A 19,351-nucleotide genomic window follows, 5' to 3' on the forward strand; every position below is an offset into this window, starting at 1 on the left:
GGCCCCGGCCCTAAGGCAACCGCAGAACTTCGCGTGCGCGTAGCCGGTAGCCTCTAGGGCACGTCGAATCTGAGATGATTCCAGTGCGCAGGAGGCCTGGAAACCAGAGTCTCAGAGAAACTAGAATCTTGGAAACTTTGGATCCCAGACGGATGGCCTTCTTGCAGTGCCAGCCGCCGGCTCTTTGCCTTGGCTGTGCGCCCTGCTTGGACATCTCTCCACACAGATCTCGACGTTTGTCTGGTCCCTTTTCACAGGCCGCTTACTCCGAGAGGCCTCCCTTGCCTGTCTCTTCTAAATTACACCTTCCCACCAAAACACAACCTCATTTCTCTCCTTGATTTTGTTCACAAAACTTTGCAGGACCTAAAATTATTTCGTGTAACATTATAATTACTATGTTGTCTTACATCACATTATTGGTGAGGCTGAAAATTGAGCTCTGAGTTCACATCCGATTTCAGTACTTACTAGCTGCGCAGGCCTTGGACAAGTAACCACTCTGTCTCCGTTTCCCTAAACTGTAAAATGGGGTAGTCAAAGGCTGTGAGAATATTTTTTTCTGGCTGTGTTGCGTCTTCGTTGCTGCACGCGGGCTTTCTCTAGTTGCGGCGAGCGGGGACTACCAGTGCGCGGGCTTCTCATTGCAGTGGCTTCTCTTATTGCGGAGCACGGGCTCTAGGCGCAGCGGGCTTCAGTAGTTGTGGCGCACGGGCTTAGTTGCTCCGTGGCTTGTGGGATCTTCGCGGAACAGGGCTCGAACCGGTGTCCCCTACATTGACAGGCGGATTCTTAACCACTGCGCCACCAGGGAAGCCGAGGCTGTAAGCATTGAATGCGTTAATATATGGATCGGAAGCATTTAGCAAATATTACCTACTGATTTTATGGTGTTACATTATTGGTTCTCCCCCACTAGAATGCCAGCTCCCTGAGGGCAGGGCTCTGTATTGTCAGCACGGTATCTTTAGCATTAGAACAACCTGGCGCAAATTAGATGCTCAATAAATAGGTATCTTTAGCATTAGAACAACCTGGCGCCAATTAGGTGCTCAATAAATATTTGTTGAGTGACTGACTCAATGAATCAAGTCCTAGAAACATAAATTGGCCAAAGCTGGGCGCACAGGATTCTAGCATCATCGAATTTGGTTCAAGGCGAGCTTTGCCAAACCCTGGCAGTACACCGGTCGCTGCACTAAAGGATACTTCCAGAAGAGGGCGCTGTTGGTCCGTAGACCAGGCACCAGATTCCCGCGCGGCTCTCTACTCCCCTGTTCTCCGAGCTTCCATGCAGATGCTCCCTCCTGCCGGAGGCTCTCTCAGACCACCCCGAGGCTGGAGGAAACGCCTTTCCTGGACTCCTGCAACCTCCTGGGCTCCCATGTTCCAGCCATGCCCATCCTGGGTCATCACTTCTCTGTCTCCCATGCAGGACTGTAAGACCCAGGAGGGAAGACAGAGCCAAGGCAGTCTCAGTCCCTGCTGTGTGCCCAGTGCTACCCAGCACAGCCCGAACACAGAGAAGGCACTCGGGACAATGGTTGTTGACTGACTGATGGAAAATAAGACTCAAACTCACGCTCTAACTTCTCCAGGTATTTCTAGGGAACAGGGTAGAAGGCGGCAGCTGAGTCCTTGTCCCCCATTGTTCTGACCTCAGGACACAGGACATTGGTTCTGGAACTGCCACAAGCTTACTACGAAGCAGTGCAGGGACTGGAGCCAGATGACCTAGGTGCAAATCCCTGCTCTGTCATTTGTTGGCTGTGTGACCCCTGAGCCAGGAACTAACCTCTCTGGTCCTCACGTTCCTGATCTGTAGAAATGGACTCACATGTGTAACCTACTTTGTGAGGCTGATGTGGGGATTAACGAGTAATCCCTGTAAAAGGCTTAGAACAGAGTGGCACATGGTAAACACTGTGTGTGTATGTGGGGTGGGGGGTGGGAGGGAATTGGAGCCAGGTAGATCTGCATTCAAATCCTGGTCTTGACATTTCCTTTCCATGTCACCTGGGGCAAGCCATGATTTTCTGAGCACCTATTTCCTCATCTATAAAACAGGGATGGGGACTTCTCTCGTGGCACAGTGGTTAAGAATCCGCCTGCCAATGCAGGGGACTATGGGTTCGAGCCCTGGTCTGGGAAGATCCCACGAGCCACAGAGCAACTAAACCCGTGTGCCACAACTACTGAGCCTGCGCTCTAGAGTCCACCAGCCACAACTACTGAGCCTGCATGCCACAACTACTGAAGCCCCCGCGCCTAGAACCCGTGCTCCGCAACAAGAGAAGCCACCGCAATAAGCCCGGCACCGCAATGAAGTTAGCCCCCGCCCGCTGCAACTAGAGAAAACCCACGTGCATCAACGAAGACCCAAGGCAGCCAATAAATAAATAAATAAATAAATATAAAACAAGGATGATTGCACTCATCACATAGCATTTGGGCTGGCCCTGTGCCAAGCACTTTTGCACAGCGTCAGCTGGGGCTGGCATTCCTGAGTTCTTACCCAAGACAGGCCCTATGTCAGGTCTTGCCTTGTAGATTAATTCTGTTCACCTTCACACCAACCTGCTATGATTGTCCTCATTCCACAGGTGAAGAAGATGAGGCACAGAGAGGTTAAGTGACTTGTCCAAGATCACACAGCCAAGGAGTAGCAGAGCCCCTGAATCCATACAGCCACCCTCTGAGGTAGGCACTCTTACTTGCCATATCTAAAAAGGAGGAGACTGGGCCAGGCTGCACTTCAGAGGACGTGGGGCTAGCCGGTAGAATCGGTGGGGTCTCTGGACTGGCTCTGCCATGTCAAAGGTTTTCTTTAAGATCACTCTGACGTCAGACTCTCAGCTGCCCCACAAAGTACTCTGTGTTACCAAAAGTACACCTTTCACAGCAGTCTTAAAGTTCGCAACAGAAGAATTTAAAGTTCCTGCAACATCCAATAACTGCAATTATTACCCATAATGGAATAGGCATAAATCCTGCACAGACTGCTGGAAATGTTTTTCCAAAGCATGGTTCAGAACTGCAAATTAGGGACTTCCCTGGCAGGCCAGTGGTTATGACTCTGCGCTTCCATTGCAGGGGGCACGGGTTCGATCCCTGGTCGGGGAAATAATATCTTGCAAGCTGTGTGGCCAAAAAAAAAAAAAAGAGAACTTCAAATTGTTCCTAGAGATCATGTTGGAAGTTGTTAATATCTGCTGCTTGGAAGATAAGATTACCTTTCAGAATGAATATTGGTATTGTTGTTGTAAAATTGAAATCAGGCATTTAAAATCCTATGAAAACACAAATAGTTGAGGAAATAATGAAGGGGACTCTGTCCCTTCCTGTTATTCACACGCTTCATGTGAAGAGGGAAGGCTTCCGCATTGAGGGCATCACTACCGCAGAGGATCGTAGTCTTTCACTACTACCTTCCAACACACACAGGTAGTTCCCGTGGGGTAAATGGATTTACCCAACTGTGTTTGAAAACTGGACGATGCTTCAGACGTAGCGAACAAACGTATGGACGCCAAGGGGGGAAAGTGGCAGGGGTGGGGGGTTGGGATGAACTGGGAGATTGGGATTGACATCTCTACGCTAATATGTACAAAATGGACAACTAATAAGAATCTGCTGTATAAAAAAATAAAATAAAATTCAAAAAAAAACAACTGGAGGATGCTTCTGATCATTTTCTGAGAACATTTGGGAAATTAAAATGTACTGAATCTTCCTATTTGTCTTTGAGTTAAAAATGTAAGAGGATTACGGATGGTACGTGGCAGTTGGCTTGATAGCATCTGACTTGCAGATGTAAAAATAGTTGAATTCTTACTTATGTATCATTTATGATCGAGAATATAAATGTATTGATGAGTTCTTTTTATCATTTAGGTTGTTTTTGAGTTTCAAATTCATGTATTCATATAAAATTTAATTTAACACCAGAGCCCAAAATTGGCTTTTTAAAAGATCCAGCCGTTATGTGTAAAATTGATATCCTACACCAAAGTGTTTTAACTATGATCTTGCAGAATCCAACACTTGTAATGGTGAGAATTGAAAATAAAGTAGAAGCATCTTTGGCTGAAAAATAAAGAAAGAAAGGGCTTCCCCGGTGGCGCAGTGGTTGAGAGTCCGCCTGCCGATGCAGGGGACACAGGTTCGTGCCCTGGTCCGGGAGGATCCCACATGCCCTGGAGCGGCTGGGCCCGTGAGCCATGGCCGATGAGCCTGCGGGTCCGGAGCCTGTGCTCCGCAACGGGAGAGGCCACAACAGTGACAGGCCCGTGTACCGCAAAAAAAAAAAAAAAAGAAAGAAAGAAAGAAAGAGGAGGAAACTGAAGCTCAGAGAGGAGAAATCCCTCACCCAAGACCACAGGCAACAAGGCAGTCAGCATTTGAACTTGATTCTAGCTGGGGGAGGGCAGCTCTAGTTCAGTCAAAGCATAACCAATTCCCTGGTCGCCTTCTCTGTTGGACTCAATTTTTTTAGCATTTCCACCTTTTTCCTCCACTTGCAAGAACGCTGTGGAAATTATTCCTAATGGTCCAGGAAAAGATCAAGGACCAACCAAACTCAGATGTCTTCAGTTGCCATGTTCTAATTTATTGGCAATAGGGTGAGTAATGCTTCCCTGAATATTTCCTGGTTAGGTTGCTTTACCAGATGAAAAATGGCCAAGACAGTTATTAATTAAATAAAAATGCAGCAACCAAATGTGAAGATCTCAAACTGTTTCATTTTGAAGTATCCATTAAGAAACACTGGGTGGGGACTTCCCTGGTGGCGCAGTGGTTAAGAATCTGCCTGCCAGTGCAGGGGGCACGGTTTCGAGCCCTGGTCGGGGAAGATCCCACATGCCCTGCAGCAACTAAGGCAGCGTGCCTAGAGTCTGTGCTCCACAACAAGAGAATCCACTGCCCTGAGAAGGCCTGCAGGCAGCAACGAAGACCCAACACAAGCAAAAATAAATAAATAAATAAAATAAATTTATTAAAAAAAAAAAAAGACAAAGCACAGCTAATTAAAAAAATAAAAAGAGCTTATGTCAAAAAAAAAAGAAACACTGGGTGGGATGGAGTGGGAGTTTGGGATTAGCAGATGCAAACTATTATATATAGGATGGATAAACAACAAGGTCTTACTGTATAGCACAGGGATATATTCAATATCCTATGATAAACCATAATGGAAAAGAATATGAAAAAGAATGTATACCTAGATATATATATATAACTGAATCACTGTGCTGTATAGCGGAAATTAACATGACATTGTAAATCAACTATACTTCAATAGAATAAATCAGAAAACAAAACAAAAGAGACACTGGGTAGAAATTTGTCATACCTTTTAGCTTATAAATGTATTTTCAACGTCCATCCATTTACAACTAACTCCTGGTTTCATTTTCTATCAAACCATTCTTTGAACTTGTCTTCCTTCTAAAATCAAAATCATCCCAAATAAACTCATATTAACTAGTGACAAAAAAAAAAAAAAGAAGCAGGCACTCAATAAAATCCCCATCTAATCACTTAAGGCCTCAGTTTGCCATGTCAGGAAAATGGGTAGATGCAATGGGGGCTTTTCTATTTTCATCTCTTGGCCATAGTTTTTAAAAAGCCTCCCCCCTTTTTAATTTTTATTTATTTATTTTTACTCTCTTAACTTTCATATAACATACAGCAGTGTGAATTATATTTACTCCCTTTTTTAATTTAAGAAGTAAAGTGCTGTCAGAAAGGATGTTCACAGAGAACAAAAGACTACAGAGTGAAAAGTAGGTCTTTGTCACTCCGTGATCCCCACTCTTCCCAGAAGCCAACATGATTACCAGTTTCTAATATCCTTCCTGAGATCTTCCAGGGATATGAATTGTATGTGGATGTCTGAGAACGAGTGACCATTTAAGAAAAACACAAATGAGAAAAACCTTACCCATGGAGGTAGACTGAACAATGGCCTTGGCTTTGAGTGGGGTCGTGTGACTTACTTTAGTCAATAGCAAGCAGAGTGGCACAAGTACCAGTCATGCCAGTTCTGAGCTTCGACCTAAGGGGCCTTGAACGTTGCCTTTTGCGCCCAGGCACAGGCATGAGAAAAGCTTCCCCTGCATGGCTGCTCCCCCTTTGGCCCACACACCACAACGTCTCTGTAGTGTTAAAAGATAAACTGAGGTATATTAAAATTGTATTGAGTTTGAGCAAAAATCGATTCGAATCAGACAGCATCCAATCTAGCAGACAGAAAGGAGCTTCGAGGAACTAAACAAAATGAAAGACTTTTATAGGTGGAAGGGAGCAGAAACAGGAAAGTTGTACCCAGAAAAAAAAAAGCAGGCTGGTTATTGCAAGGTCACTTTCCTTTAGGGACGGCAGGGGTCTATCAGGCAGATTACCTAACTAGTGCTGATCTGAGTGGGTGGTTTAAGATTCCATCTCCAGGAGAGCCGACACTGTCATTAAGTCTTGATTTGGTGACACGGGGCTTAGCATTTGAGCCCGTTGTCTTGTTTTTAACATAAGAGTATGGAGCAAAGCTTCCCAGTTGTGCCCAGCCCGAATCAGCCAACTGTCAGTCAACCCCACATCCATTTCAAAGTTCCTGCATTTTGGGGTGGTGTGTTTCACAGCATTTTTGTGGCAACAGGTATATATATATACCTTTTTCTTCCCCCCCCCCACCCCGCCACTTAGCAATATACCTTGGTGCTATGATCTAAATGTTTGTGTTTTCCCAAAATTCATATGTTGAAATCCTAACCTTCCAAGGTGATAGCATTAATAGCTGGGGCCTTTGGTATTAGTAGGAGGAGAAGCCCTCATGAATGGGATTGGTGCTCTTATAAGAGAGATCCCACAAAGCTCTCTTGTACCTTCTGCCACCGGAGGATACCAGAAGTCTGCGATCCCTTGCCCTTTTCCAGTCTCAGCATCCATCTGCTGTAAAATGAGGCTTTAGCATGAACAGGTGGAATCAGGAAGGGAATGACTACTCCGTCCAGTCTGGTTCTGCTACTTCCCAGCTGTGTGATTTTGGGCAAGTGACTCAACTTCTCTGGGCTTCACTTTCTTGACTTGTAAAATTTGCATATCTACCTCATAGGACTGCTGGAGAATTAAATTGGTTAATACACATACAGTGATTGAATCCTGAAACCAGACTGCTAGGGTGGTGAAGGGGGCAAGGAGATGTGGGTACAAATTGTCAGGGCCTAAAGACGCAGAAAGAGACTCTGGGCTGACAATATTGTCTGACCTTGCTGAGAGGCCTGAAAATTATCTTTACCAAAGCCTGAACCCACTCTCAGCAGCCCTGTGCCAGTTTGATTCCCAGCTCTGCCCCTTCCCAGCTGTGTGACCTTGAGCAAGTCACTTAGCCTCTCTGAGCCTTATTGTTGGGAATGTTAAATGAGCTAATATATGTACAGCAGTTAGCCTAGTACTTGACATATAGGAGTGCTCCATGAGAGTTAACTGTTAGGGTGGAGACTGTGGAGTGGCCACTCAATATTCATGCTAACTTCCTTCTAGCACATCCAGTTTTTCAGAGGAAGCATGATTCTGGGGGCAAGAGGTGTTGCCTCTTCTCTCCAACCTCACCCAGCCTAGAGCCTGCTCCTTCAGCCCTTCCAACAATTTTGTGAGCACCTAATATCTGGTAGGAAAGCCCTTTCTGCTTAAGCTGGGTGAAGGGGTTTCCAAATGACTGATAAAGCTACTATTATTTACTTAGTCAACAAATACTCATTTATCCTGAGGGCACTGGGGAGCCATGGCAGGTTCTGAGCAGGAGAGGTCAGCAAGTAGGGAGTAGGTGGGACAGGGCAACACTGGGGCAGGAGCCCAGCGAGGAGGCTAGGGCAGGAGTGAATGTGGAGGTCTTGAGCTAGGGTAGGAGGGATGGACAGGCCTTGGAGACTGAAGGGCTCAGGGGCTGGGAGTGGGAGGAAGATATATGATGGAGATTATAGTGCTCCCCAAGGCCAACTGTTTCTGTGAGACTCAAAGAAGATAAAGGAGGTAGAGCTTATGATACAAAGTCTGCTGGAGTGTTTGATTGGCTCAGCCCTGGTCACATGACTGGACCATTGCTGCAAAGGATTATGGGAAACTGAGTTTCTGACATTTTTGGCTTCTCCAAGGGAGGTGGTCAGAGGGTGGGGGGCTCCCCAGACACAGAAAGGGCTTCGGATGCTGTGGCCAAAAGGAATATCAAATGTCCACACAAGGGGTTATTAGGGGTCCAGGGGGCTGAGCTGTGTGTGATGTGGCTGGATCCTGTCTCTCCCTTGCTCATAGCCCTCAGGGACTCCTATCCCACTCACAGTGGGATGGAAACTCCTCCACGGCCCCTAGGACCCTATAGGTCTGCTCCTGGCTTCTCTCCAACATCATCTTCTCCCTCCCACTCTCCCCTCTGCCCCATCTGCTCCAGCCCTCCAGCCATCTCCCTGTCTCTCAGATATGCCAAGCCACTCCCACCTCAGGGCCTTTGCACCTGCTGTCCCTCTTCCAGATCTCCACATGGCTGGCTCCCTCCAGTCTCTGCTCGCATGTCACCTCCCCAGAGAGGTCTGACCTGATCTCCTCTGCTGTGCCATCACTCTCATCCCTTACCCTCTGTCACTTTCCTTCAAAGACCCATTGTCCCTGACATTAGAGCATATATTGACTTGTTTACTCTCACTGAAATGTCACCTCCGCGAGGGCAGGGGTTTTGCTTATTTTCTGCTGTGTTCCCATTAAGTGCTTAATAAATAATTGTTGAAATGATAAATGCATAATTCTAGACCAGTTCCTTTTAGTTCTCTGGGCCTCAGTTTCCCTAACTGTGAAGGAGAACTTTGTCACTCTGACCTTACTGGGAAGGGGACGTTGGTGGAGAGATCAGGGGCTAGGCCCCAAGGAAAAGTTTTCTAGGCAGCTCCCCATCCCAATAGTAACCTAGGGAGAGGTAGAGAGGGTCCCCTTTCCCTAGATCAGTGCCCCTATGCCTGGGAAGAAGTGGGGAAGACCGGGGAGGAGGGAGGAACCTCAGAGGGAAAGGAACGTTCTCTTCTTTGTTTCAATCTGGGCGCTCCCTGAACCTCCTCCTCCCTGGACTTGACCCCGCTTGCCCAAGTCTTGGCGCCTTCCAGGCGGAGGAAGCAGTTTCCTCTGTGCCGTCCCATTTCCGCAGAATCTCATCCTCGGCCCTTGAGGTCCCCCGTCACGGTCGAGGTGCTGAGAGCCCGGATCCGAGCGAGTCCTGCGCTCTGACCTGAGCCGCCACCCAGCCCCCTTCCCCTGCGGGTGGGGCTGGTCTCCCGGGCTCGCGGCTGCCCTTGTAAGGAGGCGAGGCCTGGGGACACCCGAGACGCCTGGTTATAATTAGCCCGGACACGTGGTGACCCCACCGCCTCACACCTGCCCCCGCGCCCCCCCATCCCCAGCACCTCGGGTCCCCCAGAGAACACAGCGAGCTAGCTCTAAAAATAACCTCCCTTCCCGGCAGGCCACGTCCCTCCCTGTCCCCTCCACAGCGGAAATCTCCCAGTGTCACCAGGCGGGTGGCCTGGAGTGGGAAAGGTGACCACCGCCTCCAACCTGGCTTTGAGTTAGAACCGCCCCAACTCAGCCCAGCCTCAGTTTCCCTCCCACCCGCTCCCAAGGAGGAAAGTACATCCAAGCACAGGCTTCAGGTCACCCCTGTTCCCACCTCGGCTTTGGTCAGATACTCCCTGTAGCTGGGTGACAGCAGGCAAATCACACAGCCTCTCTGGATCTCTGTTTCCTCTGCTGGAAAACCAGACACCTGACCTTCAGGGGCCATTGCAAGGTTTCCCCAGGGCTAGGGCTCAGGACCTGCTGTTTGCTGGGGTCAAGGCCGCTGGGGGCTGAGGAGAGGCTGGTGGCCCAGCGGAGGGCCAGGGGAGGGTGGCTTCTACGTTCCTGGGACATTCCCTGACACTATCCCGTGGCCCCGGCGGGGGGCCAGCTGTCCCCGCCAGCCCGACTCAGCACTTGGTCGGGGGACCAGCTTGGTGGTGACGGGGGTTGGGGGGGGTCTGGGCCCAGACCCTGGGGCGGCCCATACAAGGCCATGGGGATGGGCGCGAGGCATGCCTGGGTTCCGGGTGGGCACGATGCCTGGGCGGTGAGGTGAGAGGCTCAGCTGCCTTCCAGCCCTGTCCCGGGGGGCAGCCCCTCCCAGCCAATAGCACAGCCCGGGCTCCCCCCTATATAAGGCCAGGGCTGTGGGCCTTTCCTTCGGGTCAGTGTTGCCTCCAGGACACAGACAGCCCCTGTCAGCACATCCCAGCCAGGTACTGCCTGGGGTGGGATTTGGGGTGGGGTCCAGAGTGGGGTCCTCCTCTGGAATCAGAGTCCAAGCTGGCTCTGGAAGGGGTCTTACGTGTCCTCCCCCATGTCCTCCTGCACACAGGCGGGTCAGTGTGTGGCAAGGTGGACCTTGTGTCAGAGAGTCCCCTCCACCTGTGAGCCCCTGACTCCCGGTGTAACTTGTGATCTCTGTGGCACAGGGTCCTGGGGAGGGTTTCCAGAATGGGAAGGAGTCTTGACAGCTGCCATCTGTCACCCCCTGCAAGGGGCTTGGGCCAGGCCTTGTTCATGATGGTTTTTCACCAGAACTGGGTACCATAAACTGTGGGAGGTGTCTGTGTGTCACCTGTCAGGGCCTCTGCGACGGCAGGGACTGTGGGGTCTTCGCGTTGGTGACCTCGTGGGTCCCTATAGCGTTCCACACAGTGTGACCTTGTGTCTAACTTTCCGTGGCTCCTGCATAAGTACCTGTATCCTGGGTGTGTCCCTGAGCTTGGATGTGTGCGAGTGTGGGTCCGTGTACGGTGTGATCTGGGGGGTCCGTGGTGACGTGTGTGTGCGGGGCTCTGGGGCTATGACTGCTGGTGTCTCTTGGGCTCACCAACCTTGCTTCTGTGCCTTCTCCTGGCCTGTCCCTAGCAGGGATGGGGGTGGGGACATGCCCTGAAGGGGGCTTTCTGGGTGGAAAGCCCTTGAGCCCCACAGCCTGAATGCATATCCTCCTGGCCACCCTGGCCCACCTGTTTCTGGCCTGCTGACTTGGTGCAAGCCGAGCCCCTGGCATGCGGGGGGTGGCGGTGGGGAAGGAGGAGCTTGCCAGACTCTAAAAATAAATCCCCAGCCCTGGACATCAACTCCAAAGGCTTTCGTGGGTTTCCATCCCCCTTGGCCTGATGCCTCGGCCTTCCTCTCACCCTGGTCCCCGTCTCCTTCCCACCATCCTACCCGCTTCCAAGAGGACAGAGGCTCAGAGAGGCTGAGTAACTGGCCTGGGGTCACACAGCCCGGAAATGGCATAGATGGGAATTGAACCCGGTTCTGTCAAACTCAGAGGCTGAGCTGTTCTTCTACTGTGCCCTGCAGGAGAGGTGTCAGCAAACAGAGGTGGGGGCAGGCACCCAGCCATCACTCCCACCCTGCCCCTCATCCCTCGACTGAGCACCCAAGAAGTTTTATGGAGAGAATGTCCCTTTTCTGCTCACACACTCATTGCCAGCAACACCCTCCATCTTCTCACCAGCTCCTCACAGTTTAAAATAACAACAACAACAATAATAATAGCTGAGCAAAAAAGTGATTATTGTGTTCCAGGCACTATTCCAAGTGCTTTACATAATTAACTCACTTCATCCTTCCAACACCTCCATGAGGTGAATGCTATTATACCCGCATTTTACAGGTGAGTACTTTCAGGCACAGAGAGGTTAAGCAACTCACCCAAGGTCACACAGCTTGTTGTAAGTGGCAGAGCTGGCATTCAAAGCCAGGCTGTCTGAGTCTAGAACCTACACTCTTACCCATGCCATGGTGACTACTCTGGCTTGAGGGGTTCCCCCCTCCATTTTCCAGCTGGAGAAACTGAGTCTCTAGCAAGGTTACTAGTCTAAGGTCACCTGCCAGGATGCGGTGGAGCTAAGATCCTAACACAAAACTCTTGATACATCCTGTCGAGATGCAGGGGCTCAGAGAGGGGATCCCTCTGGCTCCAAGTCACACAGCACAGGAGTCAGGACTGACCCTCAGGCCTGCCTGACCCCAGAGCCCGGCTCTGTTCTTTGGCTGGTCTCTACTGGATGTGAGCTAATCTTCTCCTCCGGCCCAGCCCACCAGGTCCCCCACGCCGCCACCATGCCGTTCAGTAACACCCACAACAAACACAAGCTGAACTTCAAGTCTGAGGAGGAATACCCAGACCTCAGCAAACATAACAACCACATGGCCAAGGTACTGAACCCCGAGCTCTACAAGAAGCTGCGGGACAAGGAGACGCCCTCTGGCTTCACTCTGGACGACGTCATCCAGACAGGTGTGGACAACCCAGGTAAGCCTCCTCAGTGGAGCATCACAGGGACCAGAAGGCCGGGGGCTGCTCTGGAGGCTGCCTGCCAGGCCTCCATCCCACCTCCCTGGGTCTCAGTTTTCCCATCTGTAAAATGGGGACCATACCCATGGGGCTGCTGTGAAAAACAGAGGAGTTGAGATGGGTGAGGTGCTTGGGACAGGGTCCGGCTCGCGGTAAACCACTCGCTAAATGTGCAGGAGTATAATGTGGGACTCCCCTGAGGAAGCTAATGCACCTCCCAGGCCTCAGTTTCCTCACCTGCAAAATGGGCACCCACGTTGGGAAAACATAGGCATCAGTACACATGGAGTGGCGCCTGGCACAACGTCTGCACTCAGACTCTGACAGGCGGTATCATAAGCCCTGCGCTTCCTTCTCCAAGGACACCCCTCCAGGGCGAGTGGAACTGGGCAGGAGCCCGGCTTCTAGCCTTAGCCCCCAACTCATGGTGTGATTGAGGGGAGAGGCCCTTTCTCTCCAGGCCTCTGTTTCCCCACTTGGGAAATAAGAGGGTCTTTCAAGTCTCTTATTATCTGTGGGGGCTGATAGTCTAAGGTTCTGAAATTTTTTAGGAGAAGATTCCATGATTTGGGGACTCTGACATGGTAATAGTTTTAGTAACTGGCCCCCCAGACTCTTTCTCCTCTGTTCTGCCCGCAGCCTTCCTCCCACCCCCCCCAGATGCCACCTTGACCTTTCCCAGCCTTCCCTCCCCATTCCTACCAACCCTCAGCTTTCTCAGTTCTGACCCAGAGGTGTCGAGTGAATTCCCTTGCACGCGCACGCGCACGCGCACGTGCACAGTCTACACTGGACCCAGGAGCCCAGGCCTTCCTTGCTGGGGATGAGCGTCTCTGACCTCCCCCCCGACCCCCCCAGGTCACCCCTTCATCATGACCGTGGGCTGTGTGGCTGGTGACGAGGAGTCCTACACGGTTTTCAAGGACCTCTTTGACCCCATCATCCAGGACCGGCACGGGGGCTACAAACCCACCGACAAGCACAAGACCGACCTCAACCACGAGAACCTCAAGGTCGGCTGCCCCCAGGGGAGGGGAGGGGCGGGAGAGAGAGGGTAGAGGGATGAGGAGAAGGGAGGAGGTGGGGGAGACACCCAGAGAGACAGGGAGACGAACAGAGATGGAGAGAAACACAGAGGGAGATGGGAAGAGAGAGGGACAGAGAGACACGAAGTCAGGCAAGGAGATGGGGCTGAGGGCAGTGGGTGTGGAGAGAGGGGGAGAGAGAGAGACAGAGAGAGAGAGAGAGAGAGAGAGAGAGAGAGAGAGAGAGAGGGAGGGAGGGAGAGAGAGGGAGGGAGGGAGGGAGGCAGGTACAAAACAGACATGTAGAAGAGGGAGAGACAGAGACAGAGATGGAGAGAGAAAAATGGGGAGAGAGAGAGAAGGGGTGGTGGTAGGGAGGGAGGCCAGTGGGGAGGGAGAAGCCAAAGCAGCAGCAGAGAGCCTGAGAGAGCTGGGAGGGCCTGGCGGGGGACTTGACCTCGCTGGGGAGGGGGGCAGGGCTCACAGGATGGCCCGCCCCGCCCTGACCCCCCATCCATTCTCTAGGGTGGAGACGACCTGGACCCCAACTACGTGATCAGCAGCCGCGTCCGCACGGGCCGCAGCATCAAGGGCTTCTCGCTGCCCCCCCACTGCTCCCGCGGTGAGCGCCGGGCCGTGGAGAAACTCGCCGTGGAAGGTGAGAGCTCCCACCCCACACACTGCCGGGGTCCCCCAGCTGTGGCTCTGCTCCTCCGTGGGCAGATCTCTGGACTCCCCTGGGCCCCCATTTTCCAAAACACTGAAAGAACTTGGGAAGTCATGAGTACTTGGTGACTGACAGCTGGAAGCATTACCCCTGGTGGAAGCCTGGGGGTGCTGTCAAGACTTGACACCCAATTGCGCCAGGGTCCTGACCTTCGTCCATCTATTCATCCATCCACTCATCCATTAAGCAAACACATATGGTTGTTCTGGCTCTGTGTGGGGAGCTGGGGCTCCCGTGATGAATAAGATGGACAAGGTCACTGCTCTCACAGAGCTGTCAGCCTGGTGGGGAGATAAGAGGAAACACAGAAACCAACAAAAGAACAAGATAATTCCAAAATGCCATGAAGCCAAGAAACAAAGGTTGTGGCACAGAATGACTGGCGGGAACTACGTTAGAAAGGAGTTGAGACCTGACTGCCAAGAAGAAGCCAACCTTGGGAAGAATCCCAGGCAGGTGGAACAGCAAGTGCAAAGGCCCTGGGGTGGGAAGGTGTGCTGGAGGAACAGCAAGGAGACCAGTGTGCCTGGAGCCAAGTGGCTGACGGCAGGAGGGGAGGAGATGAGGTCAGAGGGGTGTGGGTGGCCAGGTTGTGCAGAGCCTCGTGGGCTGTTGGGAGGACTATGGCTTTGACCCTGTGGGAGAAGGAAAGCATGGGAGGGTGGTGAGCAGAGGAGGGACAGGTTCAGACTAATATGGGTCCCTCTGGCTGCTGTGCAAGGAGCAGACAGTGGGCAAAGGTAGGAGAGAGGCTGAGAGGGGGAAACTGCACCTGTCCGGGTTGGGGGGTGAGGGGTAGCTATGGAATGGGGAGAAAGAGTGGGTATGTTTGGGAGGTAGAACTATTAGGGCTGGCAGGCAGTGTTGTTCTGCTAAATGTTTAACAATTGGCTCTCAAAGAAAAAACAAAAACAAAAAACCCAAACAAAGAAAAAAACCAAGCCCTGATTTGCAGCCAGCAACTACCAATTTCTCTGGTGTAAACTCTCCTTCTGTGGCCAATTGTAAGCTAATCACGTGACATCATACAGAGCTGGCCAATGGGAGGAAACGTGCAGTAGCACATCGTTATGTAGCATTTCCAACATACAGCTACAGTGGATGAGAATAACTTCAAGAACATAGAAAATAGTAAGTGTAGTAAAATCATTAGAAAGTGATAGTTCTGAGTATTTATTCCCTATGTTTTAAATATAATTTATTTAACTGTAAGTTTTTATAATTTATTTTTAACAACATAATATAGTATATAGTATAGGATATAGAATATATTATGTGGTGTATTATACAAATAATGTATAAAATATATAAAAATATGTATATGTATTATATAAATATATTTATTATACACATACTACATATTTACTATGTATTATGAATACATATGAATATGTACAAATACTATAAATACTATACTATAATAATGTTTACTGATGGCTCCCGGATTCCTGAGACTCTGACTCCCTGTCCTGCCAGCCAGCAGGAGCAGGCGCCAGCACACTACTGCTCGCAGGTGAACTGGATGTGAGGCTTGGTGGCGGGAAGGGGAGAATCCATGTCTTTTGTCTTGAGCACTTGGTGTGGGTTTTCCCAGGGCAGACAGGGGAGGAGCACGTTTTGGGGAGGGGTCATGAATTTGGGTTTAGACACAGTGTTTAGGCGCCTTTAGCACCTCCAGAGGGCCAAGGTCCAGGCCCGTTAGGGGTAGCAGTGTGGGCCTGCGCCCCACTTGAGGTGGGGCAGGCTGCTGACCACGCCTTCCTGCGGCCCCTCAGCCCTCAACAGCCTGACGGGAGAGTTCAAGGGGAAATACTATCCTCTGAAGAACATGACAGACAAGGAACAACAGCAGCTCATCGACGACCACTTCCTATTTGACAAGCCCGTGTCCCCGCTGCTGCTGGCTTCAGGCATGGCCCGAGACTGGCCCGATGCCCGTGGCATCTGGTGAGGCGCCCCTGCCCTATGGCCCCCTTCTCCCCTGCCTCCTCCAGCCTTCCCATGACTTTCCACCAAAGTCAAGACCATAACAGTAATTATCCAGAATGATCTTGCCTTCCACCCCTGCCCACCCTGTGGTCTGCATGTCACATTTTGGGAAACTTGAAACTTAGACTTGAACCAGACTCCCTGGATGCAAATCCCAGCGCTGCCACTTACTAGCTGTGTGACCTTTGGCACACGATTTAACATGTCTCTGCCCCAGTTTCCCCATCTATAATATGGAGATCATGACAATTCATAGCTTTGGGGGTTCTCGTGAGGATTAATTGAGTTAATTTATGTAAAGTATTGGAAAAAGTGCCTGGTATATAGTAAGTGCTCATATTGGCCATTAGTATGATTTTTATTACCAGCTGTTGTTGCTAGCTAGCTGGGCTTTCCATGAATCTTTGAATCCCTGATTCTGGTGGTCAAAGATTTTAAAAGGTTTTGAGGACCTAGGTTTCAAAAGATTTGGAGAGTGTAGGTTGTAAGATTTCAAGATTTTAAATATTTTTAGATTCCACTAATTTCCGATTCTGTGATTCAGTGGTTTCAAACATTTCCAGGTCCTAGAGTTTTACAGTTCTAACACTCTTTCTGAGATGCCACAATGTGATGGGAAGATCTATCAATTCTGATTCCTGGCTTCCGTTTTTCAAAGATTCTGAGATTCTAAGAGTCTATAATGTTGTCCAAAGAATTAAGACCCTAAAAGTCACTGATCCCAGGATTCGAGATTCCACAGGTCCAGTGACATTAGAGTCTACAGGTGTTAGCTTCTCAGACTTTGAGGTGCTCCCACCTCTTGCCCTTCAGGCCCGCTGCCCCCTAGCGGTGGGTATGTGTTTGCAAGACGCAGGGGAATGGGGTTCCCGCGGAGCTGATTCCTCAGCCTTTTGCTGCGCCCGACCTAGGCACAATGACAACAAGAGCTTCCTGGTGTGGGTGAACGAGGAGGACCACCTCCGAGTCATCTCCATGGAGAAGGGGGGCAACATGAAGCAGGTTTTCCGCCGCTTCTGCTTGGGGTTGCAGAAGGTGGGTGCCTGCCTCTCGCGTGACTCTACGTGACCACCCCAGCTGCCTTCCGGGGCCCCTCCCCTCGGAACCCGGCTCCTCCCTATACCCAAGCCACGCCCCTCAGCACCCACCCCACTCGCTTTCCAAGGCCCCGCCCTTTGAGAAACCGGCCCCACCCCTATGTTCAAGCCCCGCCCCTAAGAACCCGCCTTCCCGGCGTCCTCAAGCCCAGCCCCCTCAGAATCCTGCCACCACCTGTGCGGTCGGGCCCCTCCCCTCAGAATCTCGTGCCTCCAGGTCTTCCAGACCCGCCCCCTCGGAATCCTACCCCTACTGACATTCTCACACCCTGTCCCTCCGAACCCTGTCCGGGTTGTCGGTGTATTTGGGGGCGCCCGCCGGCGCTGATCCAGGGTCCTCTCCCCCACCTCAGATTGAGGAGATCTTCAAGAAAGCCGGCCACCCCTTCATGTGGAACGAGCACCTGGGCTACGTGCTCACCTGCCCATCTAACCTGGGCACCGGGCTGCGTGGAGGCGTGCATGTGAAACTAGCGCACCTGAGCAAGCATCCCAAATTCGAGGAAATCCTCACTCGTCTGCGCCTGCAGAAGCGGGGCACAGGTGCGGCCTACATCCCCTCCTGCGGCTTCTGGGGCCGGCCCTTTGCGGCGGCTGAAGGGGAGGTGGGGCATCCCCACGGGTTCTGGGGGTCGGCAAGGGCTGCCCTCCTGTAGCTTCGGTTCCTTCCTCTGCAAATAGGCATCAGCACGCCTTATCTCAGATGAGTCAATATACCATCATGGTTATATAATTAATATACACTGCGTATGTCCCTGGCCGCCTAGGGACCTCACTTTCCAATCTGTAAAGGGGAGGATGGTCAGGATTCGACCCCAGGCAGCCCGGCTCCAGAGCTCAACTCTGTTACCCACCGTGCTGGATGGTCGAGGGGTGAGGTACCTAAAGCCGGAGATGTGGGCCCGTGAATAGACAGACGCTTAGGAAACTGCGTGCACTTAACCTTTACACAGTAGGCACTCACTCAGTACATGCGGCAGTCGCCGTTGGCACGGGGGTTGCGTCCCGGGCCCCGCTCCTGCATCTCTGCTCGCTCCTTAGCCCCGGCCTCCTATTCCCGCAGGTGGCGTGGACACGGCCGCCGTGGGCTCAGTGTTCGACGTGTCCAACGCCGATAGGCTGGGCTCGTCGGAGGTGGAACAGGTGCAGCTGGTGGTGGATGGTGTGAAGCTCATGGTGGAGATGGAGAAGAAGCTGGAAAAGGGCCAGTCCATCGACGACATGATCCCCGCCCAGAAGTAGGCGCACTGCCCGACCGCCGCCGACTGCTGGAGCCCCAGCCAAAGGGAGGACCCGACCCACCGGAGGCCCGCCCTTCATCCTTTGTCCCGCCCCTTTCTCCCGGAGTCCCGCCTATAAAGGTTTAGTCTACCAGGGCCTCTATCCACCCTCCTTCGAGTTCCAGTTCCAACCAGAGTTCCAACCAATGGGCTCCATTCTCTGGGTTCTGGCCAATGAATAACCTCCCTTATGCTCTCCTCTCTTTTTCCCTGAGCTCCGCCCACCATCAGGCACTCTGCTAATGGAGAGCACCGGGGCTCACCTGCGGCTCATGCTTTTTCTCCGCTCAAAGCAACCAATAAAAGCAATGGTGGCCTTAGCGTTGTGTGCGATAGTTATGGGGGGGGAGGAGGAAGAGGAGGAGGAAAGACTTTTGTAATTGGCTACTGTGTGACCTCGAAGCGGTTTGCCGTCTCTAGGCATGTCCTAGGGCTAGACATGCTTTATCCCATCTCTAAAATGAGGCAAAGTTAGGGTACAGAGTCTGATCCAAACATTACAAAGCTCTATGGGGAATCTGAGACCCGGAGAGGTGTGGTCCAGGGTCACACCGCCGAGCTTGGGCCCTTCCCAGCCTCGGCTCCCAATCACTCACGCTCAGATCTCAAACACAGGGTCCTCGCGAGGGAGAAACGGAAGGCAAAGAAAATGTCTTAGACTTGAATCTGGCTCCCCGGCCTCCGGTTTGAGACCCCCCATGCATCTCATCACTGTCTACTTCATTATGCGTTTCACTGGCCTCCTTCTGTGCGATCTGACTTCAGCCCTCTACAGCGGCTACCAGTGTTTCCAACTTTCCTTACTTCGCTCCAGAACCTGC

The 19,351-nt window shown here is 51.5% G+C and overlaps 1 protein-coding gene across 1 annotated transcript; it reads left to right on the forward strand.

Moving 5' to 3' along the window:
* Positions 1 to 10,175: 10,175 nt before the first annotated feature.
* Positions 10,176 to 18,850, forward strand: CKM (creatine kinase, M-type). The gene is made up of 8 exons (XM_082677456.1): positions 10,176 to 10,313; positions 12,152 to 12,370; positions 13,271 to 13,425; positions 13,963 to 14,095; positions 15,940 to 16,111; positions 17,065 to 17,188; positions 17,604 to 17,793; positions 18,314 to 18,850. Exons 2-8 carry the CDS (start codon positions 12,178 to 12,180, stop codon positions 18,490 to 18,492), a joined length of 1,146 nt encoding a protein of 381 aa, XP_082533582.1. The 5' UTR covers positions 10,176 to 10,313; positions 12,152 to 12,177; the 3' UTR covers positions 18,493 to 18,850.
* Positions 18,851 to 19,351: the final 501 nt, after the last annotated feature.

Source organism: Grampus griseus, assembly GCF_964374135.1.
Source record: "Grampus griseus genome assembly, chromosome: 19".
Lineage (NCBI taxonomy): Eukaryota > Metazoa > Chordata > Mammalia > Artiodactyla > Delphinidae > Grampus > Grampus griseus.